The sequence below is a fragment of the Sparus aurata genome, chromosome 18 (genome assembly GCF_900880675.1).
Source record: "Sparus aurata chromosome 18, fSpaAur1.1, whole genome shotgun sequence".
In the NCBI taxonomy this organism is placed as follows: domain Eukaryota; kingdom Metazoa; phylum Chordata; class Actinopteri; order Spariformes; family Sparidae; genus Sparus; species Sparus aurata.
The window spans coordinates 33,218,897-33,235,647 of record NC_044204.1 but is presented as its reverse complement, the minus strand read 5'-3'; the positions used below and the strand labels follow the sequence as shown (position 1 = coordinate 33,235,647).

The 16,751-nt window shown below is 45.7% G+C and overlaps 1 protein-coding gene across 1 annotated transcript in view; it reads left to right on the top strand.

The window, feature by feature from the left end:
* slit3 (slit homolog 3 (Drosophila)) overlaps nucleotides 1-16,751 on the top strand; it is a 265,217-nt gene that overhangs the window by 247,293 nt on the left and 1,173 nt on the right. Inside the window, 6 exon segments of the mRNA XM_030396867.1 lie at nucleotides 1,743-1,873; nucleotides 13,267-13,421; nucleotides 14,004-14,164; nucleotides 14,265-14,422; nucleotides 15,948-16,153; nucleotides 16,253-16,751. The exon segment at nucleotides 16,253-16,751 is cut by the window's right edge and continues 1,173 nt beyond it. Of these exon segments, the coding sequence (XP_030252727.1) occupies nucleotides 1,743-1,873; nucleotides 13,267-13,421; nucleotides 14,004-14,164; nucleotides 14,265-14,422; nucleotides 15,948-16,153; nucleotides 16,253-16,506 (1,065 nt within the window). The 3' untranslated portion in view covers nucleotides 16,507-16,751.

Here is a 16,751-nt window from a genome sequence, read left to right as displayed (position 1 = left end):
TGCTCCATTGAAGCCAAGAGTGTTAAGTGCTTGGCCCCTTGGCCCCATTTCCACTCGCTAGTTAGTTAGCGCTTAGCGGAGCACGCGAGCGAGTGTGACATGTCAAGTGTGTCTGCGTGAGAGGGAGGCGAGAGTGACCTCGTTTAGGGACGCCAGTGGCGGAAATTTACATTTTCTCCTCATTTTCACACCGCCGCGGATCAGAAGTCGATTTCATTTCTCATTGACTCGGAGCTGCGTCAACACACGATATCTGAACACTCGCTCGCAGCCAGTGAGGTGCTTCGCCAGGTCTTTAGAAAACCTGAGGGCAGAGCTGTGTGGATTTTTTTGCAATGCTGCAGCCAAAGGAGCGGATCACAGCAGCGCCTCAAACATCTCACCACTTCTTAAGCTTTTAAAAAGGAGCCACAAATGTTACAGCTGTTAGAAACAACCGGTGAATGATTATCTGCAGTAACGTAACAGCGGCTACAGACGCATTTAACACACTACGAGGAGTTTTTACCTGCTGATGTCACATTTTCTTTAACCAAGAACATCAGCAAGAAGATTTGGCTATTTACTTAATGTCTCTCTCGTGTAAAATAATGATTTGTGAAATTAAAATAGTTATTATAGTGGATGAACTGAGTCATGGCCTGGTGACAGAAGCTGCTCTGTAGTCTGGCGGTGCGGCAGTCAGCAGCAGAACCACTTTATCTATTTACTGTCATGAAGGAATAGCATTCGTATTAAGTGTTATATAACCAGTGTTGGGGAAACTACTTTGCAAGCGTAGCTTGTAAAACTACAGGTAGTTCCGCCTGGCAGTAGTTTGTAAAACTACTGCTAAAAAAAAAGTAGCTTTAGCAACTACTTATACTCATTATACTCATGTAACTCAGCGTTAAATAAATCAACATATGGTGTATGTGAAACAAAATATAATAGCCTACAAAAAAATCACATGCCAAAAGAAATATGCCTCTCAACTCGAGAGGAAAAAGTCGAAAAAAGTCAAAATGATTGTTGTTTTCGGCTTGCAGGGCTCACATGTGAACACGTAGGTCGTGTCTGTAGATGCATTTATATCCAACACGTACGTGCTCAGATATGTCCGTGGTTAGGCTGGCGTGTTCGGTGCACATCGGGGTAGCGGGAGGGTTGTCCATGACATGCTTGTGCCATATGAGCTCTGCCTTACTTGGCACAAAGACCCGCCCACTCTGTGAAGCATTTGAGTGCTGCCAAGGCGAGCCAATCAGAGGCAGCGTTCGCTTGGCATGTCACGACATGTTTCATGCCTTTTTTTAAAAGAAAGATAAAATAACATTTATATTATATAGGTCTTTTTCAAATAAAAAAAATAATGTTATTGGTCAGAATTGTAGTTTGTAAATTGAGTAGTTAAACTACAAAAAATGACCCAAAAAGTAGTTGAATTACTTGACGCAGCACAAAATATGAATGTAGTTTAACTACCAGCAAGTTACAGCAAATTGTCGTTAAGCTACGTAGTTCAACTACATGTAGTTTACGTCTCCCCAACACTGTATATAGCATATATAATAACAATTAGTTAGTTAGGTACTTTATTATCCATGTAGGGAAAATCTTTTTCATTAAAGTAAAATTTATTTGGCTTGAACATACAAAACAATTTAGTATTTGCCAATGAAAATATGAAGTTTTCACAGACTGTGCCTGTTTTATCTGTGTTGTAATATCTTGTTCTTTAACTCTCGCTGACGTCGCTCCAGGTGGCCACAGATAAAGACAACGGTATTCTGTTGTACAAGGAGGACCACGACCCGCTGGCGCTGGAGCTGTACCAGGGACACATCCGGCTCATCTACGACATCGCCAACTACCCGCCCACCACCGTGTACAGGTAGAACACACACCTTTATCATTTCGTTTAATTGCTTAGCATGCGCACTCGTTCATACTACATTCGTTTTAAGCGCTAAGTTTACAGTTCGTCTACAAAATCCAAGTTGTGTTGTGCTGGATTCAGATCCTTCAGGAGTTCAAGGTAGAAAGCTCTTAAACACACACTGAAAGGAAAGACGTGTGCAGAAGATGCTTTTGATCACAGCTCAGGTTCAGCATCGGTTAAAGATTTAAGCTACTGAACTGTAAAACACTTGCAAGATGTAATTATTACAGAGCTTCAAGGTTGTGCTTTAAACCCCGAATACAAAAAAAACACATTTAGACAAACTACATTTCCACGGCTTTTATATACAGTTCTTTAAAGAAGGCTCTGATTTGACCATGAACATATAAATTCACTGGCACGTAATCTTTCTTACGTCCACATTAAAGCGCACAAACACACCCAGAGACCGACACGTACGAGTGAAGTGAAACGCAACAGAAGTCGCTGCAGGTGAAACTTCAAACGGAGGAAACAAAAAGGCCTCATTCAGTGTGTTAGTCTGAGAGAAAAGCCTGTGGATATTATATCATCCACCACACTTACGGTTTCATAGGAATGGATATCGCCGCGGTAAGTTACGGTAACAGCAACGCCAATCCAGAAAAGGGAGGTGACGCTTCCAGTCGTTACTTATGAAATATACGCAGAGAAACAAACGTGTAGCAATTTGTGGCATTGCAAACAAACAGCACATGCAAGAAATGAAGGACAATCATTCGAAAGGTTAGCACACATTCACATAATCATTAGAGACACTGCCAGAGTTTTGAGTAACACAAGTCAAACTGTAAGTCAAAACCCAGCCTGGTTAAATCCACATCCACAAGATGTCAGGAGCCATTTGATGCAGTGAAAACTAAGAAAGCTATGATTATATGATTTGATGCAAGCCGGTCAGCTCGAACTCAGCGTTTAAACCATTTGTCAGAAGTGGAACCACCACGGTCAAAAAGCTTTGCCATATATTTAAAACATGTGTCCCTGTTTGACTTCAATAAGGCAGATAAACTTTTGGAGTTTTGTTGAGGCGATTTAAAAAAGAAGGCGGAGGGGTGATGGAGTTCTCTCAGCCCATAAAAAAGACTATTGGACATCATAATTCAAGAAAGCAACAAAAAAAATGTGGTCATGTGGCTTTTTTTTTTTTTTTTTTGCCGGAGCATAAAATGTAATAATCTCTATTGTGGTTACTTTTCTGACACACCTCACAAACCGCCATGAACAATAAGTGTTGTTTTCTGGTGGCATTTAGCATAATAAGAGAAAAACTGACTGAGATCTAGAACATAAAACACATTACCACGCAGCATTTCATGTCACTGACTGTCTCTGCATCGCCATTTTGCAGAAGCACAAAAAAAAACTGACCGGAGCATTAAAAGAGCTGAAGGTGTACGACAGAGAGAGAGAGAAAGAGAAAGAATAAGAAGAGAGACGAGATACGAAGGATTGCCTGACTTTACTTTAAAGCAGACGGTGAGAAAAGCGAGAGAGGGCCCGTGTTCATCTTCGTCTGGTGCTGATTGGCTCCTATTGATTCTGTCTGCTTCTCCGTCGTCGCTGTCTGTGGCAGGAAGAAAGAGGCAGAGAGAGAGATGTGAGAAGGATATATGATACGAGATCCGATACCACGCGTTGTCTGAAGGGATATTCAGTTTGAACGATGCATAAAACACTTGGTAACAAGTCATTTGCAAGACTACAGACGAGATGATTGACTGCCAGCCTCTTCATTTGGTTAGATATGGCCGGAATTTAAGTTTTAGAACATTGACGTTACGTATCGTGCTGCAGAGATGTTACTGAAGATAACGTGCTGACCCGTCCTGTCTTGTAAAAACGCTTTATACCAGCAGGAGGCAACAGTCCGAGAGCTCCCTGTAGTTTAATAAACTCACAAAATATTAGAAATTAAATACCCATACCTCTGCTTTCTGCACTAAACAGACAAACACGACCATACACTCGTTTCTGCTGAGTGGAGGCTGTGATCCGAGTTCATTTCTAACTGAGCCATGAGCTAACCAGCTAACGGTTGCTAGCTACAGCCAAGGACAGCTTGTAAAAAACAACAGCTGTTGGTTAAATATGTCGCCGAAGCTACCTTCAAAAATCTGGCCTCACTCTACAGAATACACCTTTAAGTCTGGATGGAAGATATGTGTAATAAAGTGAAGCATCACACTCGTTATTTGCGTTCCTGTTATACTTTATAACGAAGGGGAAATTGGTTTATGGCTACACGGCAGAGAGTGGGCGCTGCTCTGCCAGTCCAAACAGAGCTGAAGTTTCCAGAGTTCCCTGCAGTGGCAGATAATGGAAGGTGTTAAAATTCGGATGGAAAATAACTTCCAGCGTGAAGTCCGGCTCGGAAAGGACCGCGAAAAAAAAACCCCTCGAGTTGAAAAGGCACCAACAATACCACGGGTGTGAGACAGAGGCTACCAATCATCTTGACCGTGGTCTCATGTTTATGGTAATTACACCGAGGTATTATGCAGATAATGAAAATGCTTCTTGTGCTACTTTTGAATGATTGCAGCAGTCAGCGTAATAATGCCAGCTGCAAATCAAGGACACGACAGAGACAGATGTTGGTGTGAGTGAATGAATTAGGGGAGATAGAGATGGAGGGAAAGAAGTGAAAGAAGACGGAGAGAGGACAGAGGGAGAGAGCTTATTACTTTCTCGTTTACTCTCCAATCCTCTTTTCTTTATATTTCAATCAGCGGCTTTCTTAGCTTGTGACATATCGCCTTATGGTTTTGGCCGTTCTCTGTCCTATTGTCTCTGTGGATATAGAGAAGGTCGCAGGAGGAGGAGGAGGAGGAGGAGGAGGAGGAGGTGGAGGAGGAGGTACCGGTAGCCTCGCTGCTTCTGATGATAACATGCAGCGGGTTCATAATAAATTTGACTTTAGGATTAGCATGTTAGTTCATATTATAAATCCTGCAAGAAGCTGTGGGAAAAGAAAATTGAAGCCACAATTTACTTTGTCAGGGATAAGACTGTTTCTGCATCAGGTATCTCAATTATGATTCATTTGAACCTTCACTTCTTCTTTTTTTTTAATAGTTTCCGAAAGAAAAATCATGTTCCCACAGGAAAATGTGTATTTTACATTCTTCTGCTCGGCTTTGGCTTGTTCTGCAGGCGTTTTACTTTTCGGTTATAATTAGACGACTTTACATGTCTCCATGTATTTCCTTTCTTAAAGAATGCAGTGAATGGAGTCAAGCTTTTGATCAGATGTAATTAATACACGTCAATCAGGCAAACCCGACATTCAAGGGGAGAAATTAACAAGTCTTATCATGGTAGTAACAGTGTTTATGTGGAGGTGCCTTAGAGTGCATTCTGCTAATGGCCAGCAGGGGGCGATTTTATATAAGCTTATAAGAAAAATTACCCAATCACAGTTTCTTCTCCTACATTATGACGTTTATTTAAAGGGATATTCCGGTGTAAGTTTAATCCATGGTCTAAATCACCGTGAAACTGTGTTAGACTCCCTCTCGAGAGATCAAGTTAGCAGACCGCTAATTTACGGAGTTTTATCAACCTCAGAAACGACCGCACGACAACAACACACTGCAGTAAATGGATCCAAATATAAACCGCCACCAAAAAGCCACAAATAATGATCAGAACAGCACCAAACTTCAGCAACAGTACAAATAGGGTCTCAGCACATAGTCCGGGGCATCTAACCTCCGCTAGCTTAGCTGGATTTCTACTGAAAAGCTGACTAAATTTACCACTCTTCTGCAGCAGCTTCCTGTTGACGGGAAGTCCCGACGAGTCGATTACCGAGTGCAGTAGAGTTCCGCGGCTCATGGATGAAAATGTGTGATTATGACTCCATGGAAAAGCAATCAAAGTTCATATGTGTCTTACCTGCCAGTTTATAACAGTTATTATCGAGAGCGGACAGGGAAAAGAACGGAATTGAGCATTTCTAACCGCACTCGGTAATCGTCGGGTCGGGACTTCCCCGACCCGGAAGCTGATGGAGGAGAGTTGAAGTCTGTTTTTAGCTTCCCAATAGCTTCCCTAGCTAAGCTAGCGGAGGTTAGATGCCCCGGACTATGTGCTGAGACCCTATTTGTACTGTTGCTGAAGTTTGGTGCTGTTCTGAGCATTATTTGTGGCTTTTTGGTGGCGGTTTATATTTGGATCCATTTACTGCAGTGTATTGTTGTCGTGCGGTCGTTTCTGAGGTTGATAAAACTCCGTAAATTAGCGGTCTGCTAACTTCATCTCTCGAGAGGGAGTCTAACACAGTTTCACGGTGTGTTAGACCATGGATTAAACTTACACCAGAATATCCCTTTAATACATTATGGTCGCATTTAAAGTAAAACTGGTGCTAAAGCCACGACCATGACGTGTCATCGGGTTCTCAGTCAGATCCAATCAGCAGCTCCTCCCAGCTTGTCCAAATATGGTCACCTGTGGTTCCGACAAGCCGGTGACAACCGTAATAATCTACAAGCACATAGAAATATTTTAGTTGCTTTTGTTGGAAGTCTTTGCATCTATTTTGTAGCTTCTTAAACTCGGACTAGCGACTTCCCGTCGTGGACTGTAGCATCGTCTCAGCAGCACATCGGGCGCCGGGTCTGTTTCGCGTCACATTGTGTTGGCAAATGTCTTCACTGACCTTTTGATAAACTGATGCATACAAACAGCTTAATTATAATAATAATGTGATGCTGTGTCGAGGCACGCAGGTGAATTTCTTTTTACCCCCCCAGCAGAGAGGCCAGAGCGCAGGGTCAGCTGTAGAGCCCCGGAGCTGTTAGAGACCGCGACCTGCTCAAGGACACTTCAGCAGGGAGGATATATTCTGAAGAGGTCACTTGGGGTAGAAACACAGTTTTTGTTGGCCATGACAACAGCTTGCCACCCGCTCCAGTTAGCTGTTTTGTGCCGTCTGTGCACTTTCCATTACTGCGGCGGGATTCTGTTTCTCCACATGAATGAGATCGGTTTGTAATCTGGGTGGGTGGAAGTGTACGGACCACTTACCCACAATATGACCTTAGCAGAGATTGCGCTCATGTTCATTATACGTGACACACTGTGAAAGGCGAGGAGAGGACAAGAGGAAGGGATGGTCAGAGCGGAAGGAAGAATCGAATGAAAGAATGGAAACGATTGGGTAAATCTAATTAGCTTCTGGCGCGGATGGGGAGGGGCGGAGGCAGGGGTGAAAAGGTCGAGTAGGAAAAGAGAGGAGGACAGTCAGATGGACGTATGGATGTATAAAAAAAAAGAAAGATTGATCAGTTGAGAGGCAGACTTTGATGGAGAGATAGCCAGAAAAGACAGATGGAAGGACTGATGCTGGAAGGGAGGGCGTGTGTGAATTAGCAGACAACGCAATAAATAGATAACCGGGAAGAACAGGTCGCCCGCCAGAGGAGAGGACGGGAGGGGCAGAAAACAGACGGGCAGAAACAGTCGAAATGAAAAGACCGTGAAACCCGGTTGAACAGCAGGATGGATGGGAGAGGAGTGAGGGATGACAGAGGGACGGAGTGAGAGACGGGGGAAGAGAAGAGGGGAAAAGTAAACCGCAGAGTGAGTCAGGGAATTATCCCTGTCTGGTCGCGTTAACTTGACACGGGCCACGCCTGGGAGGGTAGACAGACGGACAGACAGAGAGAGGGAGTGCATGAAAAAAACTGAGTATCAGAGAGAAGAAAGTGCAAAAGAGAGACAGATGAAGACGGAGAGGGATGTACAGCAGTGTGGAAAAGGAAAGATTGAATAAGAGATGCAGAGAGCGTTCAGCAGAAAAGAGGCCGGGGGGGGGGAAAAAAGAGGGTAACACGAGAAAGTCGAGAAGGATGACAACAAGAAAAATGACCGATTAAGAGTGAGCGAGAGAAACGGAGATCCATAGAATCCAATTCACGATGCTAAGCACTAAGTAAACACTGTCTCTGTGTTATGTTTAGCATTAGCAGTCTGGAGGGAGACGGGGCCCAGCTCCAGGCTCGCGGCTCGTTCTGACCGCAAGCGGCTCATGCAGCCCTTTGTACGTGCCATCTTTTGATTGCACGAATCTGAGCATTGCAAACGGTCTATCTTATCTGCCCTAATTTGGAAAAACATCACAAACTTGACTCGAACCACATGGCCAGGCAGGCACAGCGGAGCGTCCTGCCACCATTCAGCTGATACTGTCCAGAATGGCGTAACCGTTTAACCACCGCAGTCTGAGCACAGCGATTCTGGCAGATCTGGAACATGGCACCGTCCATACAGTTACTGCGGTCGTACGACTGAGGGCCAGGGAGCGCTGCCAGTCCCCGGGATGTTTCTGAACGATCCCTGGGTCGGTTATCTTGTGCAGAAACCAGAGAGCCGGGGAGGGCAAGCGCGCTCGAGCCAGGTTTTTTTTTTTTTTTTGATGACGAGCTGAAATGTAGCAGCCGAGGCCAGACCAAGACACACTTGTGTCAAGCTAATTCTGGTTAAATGATAAATCACGAGTCGCTGCAGTTTTAACAGTTACAATTTGGCTTTCAGATGCCAATTTTATCGTGGTTGGAAACCGAAGAGTTTAGGTCAAGTTTGTTCTATAAAAGAAACGGGTGGAGCGGGTCGGAGAGGAGGTCCGGAGCAGAATCTAGACCCGCTGAGCGCCGTGCACGGACACACACAAGCGCACAGAAAGAATGCAAAGATAAACGATGTATGGGCGTACACCTATCGGACGCACGCACGTCTGCTCGGACGACATCTGGACGGGAGGTACAACCCCCGCTGAAACACAGAAATTGGATTAGAAGATAGAGAGCGATGAATCTCAGCAGGCTGGACGGGAAGATGTAAAGCAGGAAGGCCGAGGGAATGATAATGAAAATAAAAGCATGCAGGAGAAGCAGACAAGTGGCTGAGCTTTGGATCTGTAGAGAACAAGAAGAAGGCGGAGAGAGAAAGTCCTTCGCTGTGGCCTCATCAGCAGCAGAGGGAAGCTGGTTATGCATGCTCAATGTTTCATGAACGTGCGTGTGAGGCGAGAGGTGTGTGTGAGGTGCGTTTGGTTTATATTAATGCGCTGCCCTTTGCTCACGCCGCACTGACCTTCCCGTCAGGTCAGAGAGAGCACAACTACTGTTATATATCAGCGAGCAGCCGAGGAGGAGGAGATGATAAAGATAAAGGAAGAGATGGAGTGATGGATGGCTGAGTGGACAGAAGGGGGACAGAAGTAGGATGAGGAGGGGCGATGATGGATAATTAGACAGAAGAAGATGGAAAGGGATGCAGAGAAAGAGGGAGGGGAGGAGGAAGACAGGATGTGAGGACAACGCTGATTACAAACACAAATAATCCACGTTTTTGGGTCAGTTGTCGAAATGGACGGGAAGCCAGTGAGGGATCACGTGCCCCAAACAAGAAGGTCTTGACCCCCGAGGACACGATGTCGGTTGGTGTTGAAGGATTTAGGATCTGAGAGATGTTGTCCACCTCAACATGCCCTCAAAGAAGACTCTCCAAACTTCACAGTAAAACCAGGCTGAAGGGAAACTATCCAGAAAGTGAATTAAAACGAGTTACAGATCCAAAGACACTCAGGAGACGTTAGGTTCACCTTTGAGTTTAATGGTTTTTTTGACAGAAGCACTGACAGATTGAATCAACACACGTCCAGCGTAACATGTTTCGGTTTCTAATACATCGTACAGGCGTTCCTTTAATTGTGTCCAACCTCATTTATTGATCACACATGGACACAGTCGATGTTTGGCATCTTAAAAAGAAAGCAACAGCATTCATTCATGCTCAGACTGTCACGTTCATGCAACTCCTACGTGTAGTTTCTTTTCAGATATCAAGTCTTACAAACTGATCTCATCCCCTGATTGAAACGAGTAGAAGTGACTGAATGTCTGACCTGAATCTTCTTTTTTAAAAACCACAGCGCTGCGGTCAAAGCAGACAATCAGACGATCCTTGAACATTATAGTTTTTAAACGCTCAGAGGCATTTCAAACGTCTCAACGCTGAAACCTCAAAGGAGCGCTCGTCCCCTGAAAGTCTACATCAGAAAAAAAAGGCACCGAATCCTGAAAAGTACAAATTCCTTCTGAACCGGAGCGGCCCGGTTTAATGAAAGCTGGAGAAGCGAAGGAAAGAAAAACAGCGAAGGCGCTCGCCGCTCAGCAGCTGCAGTCTCAGCGGCGACTAATTGAGGTTACCACGGCAATATGGGAGTGGGATGCCTGTCTGCTGAACATCACTTTAATCAGATCGGGCTGCTAAACACACATGCACACAAACACGTACACAACCCGACACGCATGGAGGACACGCAGACGCACATGTAGTGAAACACAACACACAAAAACATGCGAGTTCGCAAACACACAAGGTTCACTGTCAAACACACTTATGCATGCGCTTACACACACACACAGAAACACACACACACACACACACTGTAAATGTGGTTTCGAAGCATTGAAAGTAAATGATAGCAGCGCCTAATTAGATTTTACAGTGTAAGTGGATCTGCAGCGTTGTTCCAGATCCAAATATTCTGTTCAGTTTGAGATTCAGTCACTGACCTGTAATTACTGCTGGACTTGTGTTTGATTCAGTTATATTATTAAGAAAAAAAAGCCAGTTTTTGGTTTTTAGGAAGTTCTTTTTTAGTGAAGTTTGTGTGTGTGTGTGTGTGTGTGTGTTCGTTCAGCGTGTGTTTGACTCCGGACTGACAGGAAATTGACGTCCCTTGTGGGTTTGGTTCGAACACAATGAGAGTAAGAGAGAGCGAGGCAGTTGAAATCTGCTTCGGCTGTGTGTTTGTTTTTATTGAATTCCATAATGGGCTTCTTTTTTTCCACCGATGCACGGGGGCCAACGGGGCCGACTTCAAACAACCTGAAATACAAACCTAAGTAGGCGCACGCACACAGAACAACATGCAGACTTTAACAATGCGTGTATTGATCAGGAAAAGAAGTGGAAGTGCTCCTGACACACGGAGGCGAAGTGCTGTTTGCTTAAGAACCAGAGCAGAGATATGGCGCGTGCACTCACGATTGGATCTCGTCTCGTTTTGCAACCAGAATAAATGTTAAAGCTACGAGTAAGTTTCTGCAAAACCACAAATAAGTTCAAGTTTAAAGTTTCTTCATGTTGCTCTCTTGTGTTTGTTTGGATTGAATGTCCTATTTCTCTCTCGTCACGACGACGCGCCGATGGTCCGCTTAGGTTTAGGTACAAAAAACAATTCGTTGGGGTTAGAAAAACAGAGTGGTTTGGCTTAAAATACCTGTTTTGGTTGAGACACCTGACACACACACACACACACACACTCTCTCTCTCCTGCATATGCTCGGACATCAGAATCTCCGACCTTTAGTCGTCTACTGCCACCCGGTGGAGCTCCGTCGTCGCAGCAGACTCACTGTGCGTCTCAAAACGAGCGAGTGAATCTGAAACCTGCACACAAAATCAGTTTGACAATTTCTTCGGCTGTGTGAGCGTCTTATTGAACTTTCCAGACACTTGAACAGATTTAAAAAAGCGGGATGAAGTGCCGGTAGAACGAAAAGCGGAGAAGCCTCAGAAGAGTTTGAGGAGTTGTAGCAGCCGTTGTCAGGGAGAGGAGAGGAGAGGAGGAGATGACAGGAGTGAGGAGGTGAGGGAAGAAACAGAAGAGAAGAAGAAGAAGAAGAAGACGTTTAAAGACAAGAACAACGTGAAGAGTGAGATAGAGAGCTAATCTTTCAGGCTAGCGGACCGTCACTTCTGCTGGGTTGCAGCAGGCCTGTTTGAGATCGTTATTAAATTACACGGCTCCTAATGGAAACCATGTATGTGTCTGCGTTGGGTCTCGGGTGAAGCAGGAGCTCCTATTTTAGAAAAACCGCCGGCTAAATGCTGAAGTGCAGGAGAGCAGTATGTTTTCTTTAGCCTGGTTGATCACACAAGTGGCTTCACTGCTCATCTCTCCCATCTCGGCACGGATCCAAAATGTCGGATGTTTCCTTTTTGGTGTCATAAAGTTCTTACAAAGATTGTATTTTTCACGTTCCTCCTCTTTCCTGTTCTGGATTTTGTTTGTTTTCTCCATTTCTCGTGCTCCGTCTCCTTCCTCGTATTGTTCTACGTCTTCACCGTCCCGACCATAATCTCTTTCTCCATCTCTTTAATCACCATTATCTCTTTTCCTCTTCTTCTAATGTTACTGCAGCTGCTCCGCTCCCTTGTTTTTTTTTTCTTCTTTTGCACGGTCAGCACTTTGTAGGGAAAGTCACGCTGGCCCGCCTCCAGAACTCACAAGCTCCCGCACCATTGGCTGTTAATGTAACATCACTGTAATCTGAGCGCTTTATAAACAGCTGTCAATCAAAGCTGACTTGAGGCTCCTTAGCTAGTTAGCCGATGAGCGGCGGCAGACAAAGGGATGTATTGTCTTGATGTTTAAGCGGCGGGAGTCTGGAGCAGACCGCCGTCGGGGGGAAAAAAGAAAAAAAGAGCGGCTTCACTTGTTCTTTTGTGTTTTTTGATGTTCTGCTCGTTTTCTCCGCGTTCGGGGGAGGAAGAACTTGGGTGAACGGAGGCACAGTCAACTTTACCAACCCCGCTGTCCCACCTCTCTTTTCCCCCTCCGTCTCTCGCGCTCTCTCCCTCTCTCGGCTGGGCCAAACCACTGTCTCTATAGCTGTTTGTCTCCCCTCCAGCAAAAACCGTTTAGTGGGGAATCTCATGCACACACGATCACACACGCTGTCTTCCCCGGGTCAGACGCGGTGCAAAAGGTCGCGATCCCGGTCCGCTGCAGGCTCGTCTGCAGTGGAAACATTTATTTCCTCGAAAACATCTCGGCGCTGCAGTAAGAGCCTCTTTCTTTGACGCGAAGGGTCCAAACTGGTTGAGTCTGCCCATTTAATTATATAGTTTTTAGGTTGCTGCTGCACATCAGAATCAGACTCATCATGGGCCTCAACCCCCACGTTGGGAAACTGCGCCCGAGATCAAGGGCGCATTTTAATCCCCCCCCTTCAAAAGAAAACTGCATCGAGGATGTAATCAGTCTGTTTTCTGTCTGAGAATAACATTTCAACAAAGATTTCCCTAATTCCTCGATCATTTAGTTTGGTCGATTTGCAAACACAACAAAACAAAGACAAAAATGTTTGACTTGTAAAATGTCGGGAGTCTGTTTTGTGTCTCGCATTTCCAATTTGCTCTATCGTGTTTTTTTCCCCTAATTCTCCTGTCTGGTGTAGAATTCAACAGTAATTTATCATAATAGGAACCATACTGAAAATCCCCCCCTCCTCTGTTTCTGTGTGTGTGTGTGTTTGTTGCAGCGTGGAGTCGGTGAATGACGGGCTCTTCCACACGGTCGAGCTGTTGATCCAGAACCGCTCGCTGAGCCTGGTGGTGGATAACGGTGCCCCGAAGAGCCTGGGCAAGCTCGCACGTCAGCCCTCCGTCGACCACAACACCCAGCTTTACATAGGAGGTACACACACACACGCACACACACACACACACACACACACACAGATCAATCCTCGTTTTTAGACACATGTTCCAAACACACGGATGTTATTTCGCCTGCCCTTAACTTCCTTTTTGTGGTCGTGATGACATGTTTTCTATGCATGGGTACATACAAATACAGGCAGCCACATCATGCAAATGCACGCACACACACACACACACACACACACATACAAACACACACTCAAACACACACACTTACATGCTCACGAAATCGCAGCAAGGGATGTGGTGAGGAGATGAAGCTGTTTTTGTTCAAATTTTCCTCAAAACGGGGCAAAAAAAACACTCTTTTTTTTTTTTCTCAAGCTCTAGAAGGAAACACGATGTTATTGTGCAACAGTGAGAGCTGCAGTGCGATGCTGTATTATTGCTGGAACCCTGTGTTGTTTAATAAAAATCTACTAGGAATGAAGCAAGAGATGAGTGAAGTGTGTACAGTCACAGTAATCAGGCAATCCTTGTTTCAATTAGCTTCTCCTGTTTCTTCTCCTTCGTCTTTATCCGTAACTTCCTGCCTTGTTTCCCGTCTTGTTCCCAGGCGTTCCATCTCAGGTGGTGGCCTCAGGTCTGCGACCCGGCCCAGAACGTTCCCCTCAGGCTTTCAACGGCTGCATCCACAACGTCCGGATCAACGGCGAGGCTCAGGACCTGAGTTTCCGAGCGGCGGGAGGAGCGCAGCCTCAAGGGGTCGAGGCAAAGGTGATTAGATGGGGGAGATTCAAAAAGCACAAAAGCATCTTCCTGCTAAATAGCGATCGAACAATAACAGTGTTTCCTCTCTTTCTCGTTCCGTCACCAGGGTGATGCCGTTCGCGCTGGGTGTCACTCCTGCAGCGTGTGTGCTCAGGGCGCCTGCAGGGAGGGCGGAGAGACGGGGGTAACGTGTGATTGTCCTCCTGGACGCAGCGGGGCTCTGTGTGACCAGACGACGGCACCGAACCCCTGTCAGAACAGCAGGTGAGGCGAGGCAGCAGAGGAAGAAGAAGACGGCGACACGCTTTGTTGTTCCTCTTCATGAATATGTAGTTTTACTCACACGGGCACAAACAGGACCTGCACACATGCACTCAGTAAGGTATCAATCCATCTGTCAAATGTATGGAGCGATGTAGTCAGGTGGACTAAACATTTAGAGGTTCGGTGCCTTGCTCAGGGACACCTCTGCAGTACCCAGAAGGTAAACTGCATCTCTGCATTCCTACTAACTGGTCCTTGCTGGTCTTCCTGACCTTCCTCCAGTTTCCAGGCCACGTTCCAACAGACTGATCTATGTTCAGAAAATCACATGTAGCACTTAACCCTGCTAGTCGTCGCACAGTTACCCTGCAGATAGCTATGAAATATTAGATAAAGTGTAAATAAACAGCAACAATTCCAAAAAATTCCTGTGTCTTTATCTAAAAGGACTTGATGGTTACATGGTCACAAAATGAGACTAGCTGCCCTACTTGTGCGTCCTGGTCACTCGTCATTATAGAGAATTAAAGGGATATTCCGGTGTAAATTTAATCCATGGTCTAAATCACTGTGAAACTGTGTTAGACTCCCACTCGAGAGATCAAGTTAGCAGACCGCTAATTTACGGAGTTTTATCAACCTCAGAAACGACCGCACGACAACAATACACTGCAGTAAATGGATCCAAATATAAACCGCCACCAAAAAGCCACAAATAATGCTCAGAACAGCACCAAACTTCAGCAACAGTACAAATAGGGTCTCAGCACATAGTCTGGGGCATCTAACCTCCGCTAGCTTAGCTGGATTTCTACTGAAAAGCTGACTAAATTTACCACTCTTCTGCAGCAGCTTCCTGTTGACGGGAAGTCCCGACGAGTCGATTACCGAGTGCAGTAGAGTTCCGCGGCTCATGGATGAAAATGTATGATTATGACTCCATGGAAAAGTAATCAAAGTTCATATGTGTCTTACCTGCCAGTTTATAACAGTTATTATCGAGAGCGGACAGGGAAAAGAACGGAATTGAGCATTTCTAACCGCACTCGGTAATCGTCGCGTCGGGACTTCCCCGACCCGGAAGCTGATGGAGGAGAGTTGAAATCTGTTTTTAGCTTCACAATAGAAATCCAGCTAAGCTAGCGGAGGTTAGATGCCCCGGACTATGTGCTGAGACCCTATTTGTACTGTTGCTGAAGTTTGGTGCTGTTCTGAGCATTATTTGTGGCTTTTTGGTGGCGGTTTATATTTGGATCCATTTACTGCAGTGTATTGTTGTCGTGCGGTCGTTTCTGAGGTTGATAAAACTCCGTAAATTAGCGGTCTGCTAACTTGATCTCTCGAGAGGGAGTCTAACACAGTTTCACTGTGATTTAGACCATGGATTAAATTTACACCGGAATATGCCTTTAAGTGATACAAATAACTCAGTCTTGCCAGTCTTAAAGCAGTCACCATCAACACACCTCTGCAACATACCCGTCTCCTCTCACCTGTCTTTCCTCTTTCATTCCTCCGTCTCCAGGTGTGCTCACGGTCTGTGTGTGCCAAAGGGTCAGTCCTACAGCTGCAAGTGCAACGAAGGTTACCAGGGTCAGTTCTGTGATAGACGGCAGGAGCCTGCAGCCTGCAGGGGGCAGCGCTGTGGACACGGAGAGTGTCGGGTGTCAGAGTCAGGAGAGCCCGTCTGCCAGTGTCAGCCAGGGTACACCGGACCCACCTGTGACGCAGGTAACATGGAGGTGGAAGTCAAAAGCAAAATGATATCAAGATGTTACGATTTTTCAGTAAATGTAATGTTCGTTGTTTCTGTTCTCCACTAACGTCCAGAGCTCACATGTCAAGGGGAGATGGTGAGGGAGCATCTGAAGCGCCACCACGCCATGAGAACGTGCACGTCCACCAGCAAGATTCCCCGCATGGACTGTCCCCGGTCCTGCCAGGCGGCGGCACCCACGGGCGTCTGCTGCGGCGTCACCAAGAGCAGGAGGAGGAAGGTGGTGTTCCGCTGCACCGACGGCACCTCGTACTCCGAGGAGATGGAAACTGCTCTGGAGTGCGGCTGCTCCAAGTGCCCGTTGTAACAGCGCCGCAGCTCGTTAGTTTTGTTTCGCGACACCCACCGCTGCCATTTTGTGAATTCTACACGCCAACGAGGCCGTCGCTCTGAGATTTTTCACACGTTGACGAGCGCCACCGTCATGTGATCTTTCCTTTTTCCACACACACTCAGTTTGACCGCCACCAATCTGCTGCCAAGAGAAAACCACAAACGGAGACGAAAATGGGACATGTGTGCGTGTTTTTTGACAGAGAGAAAATATATTGT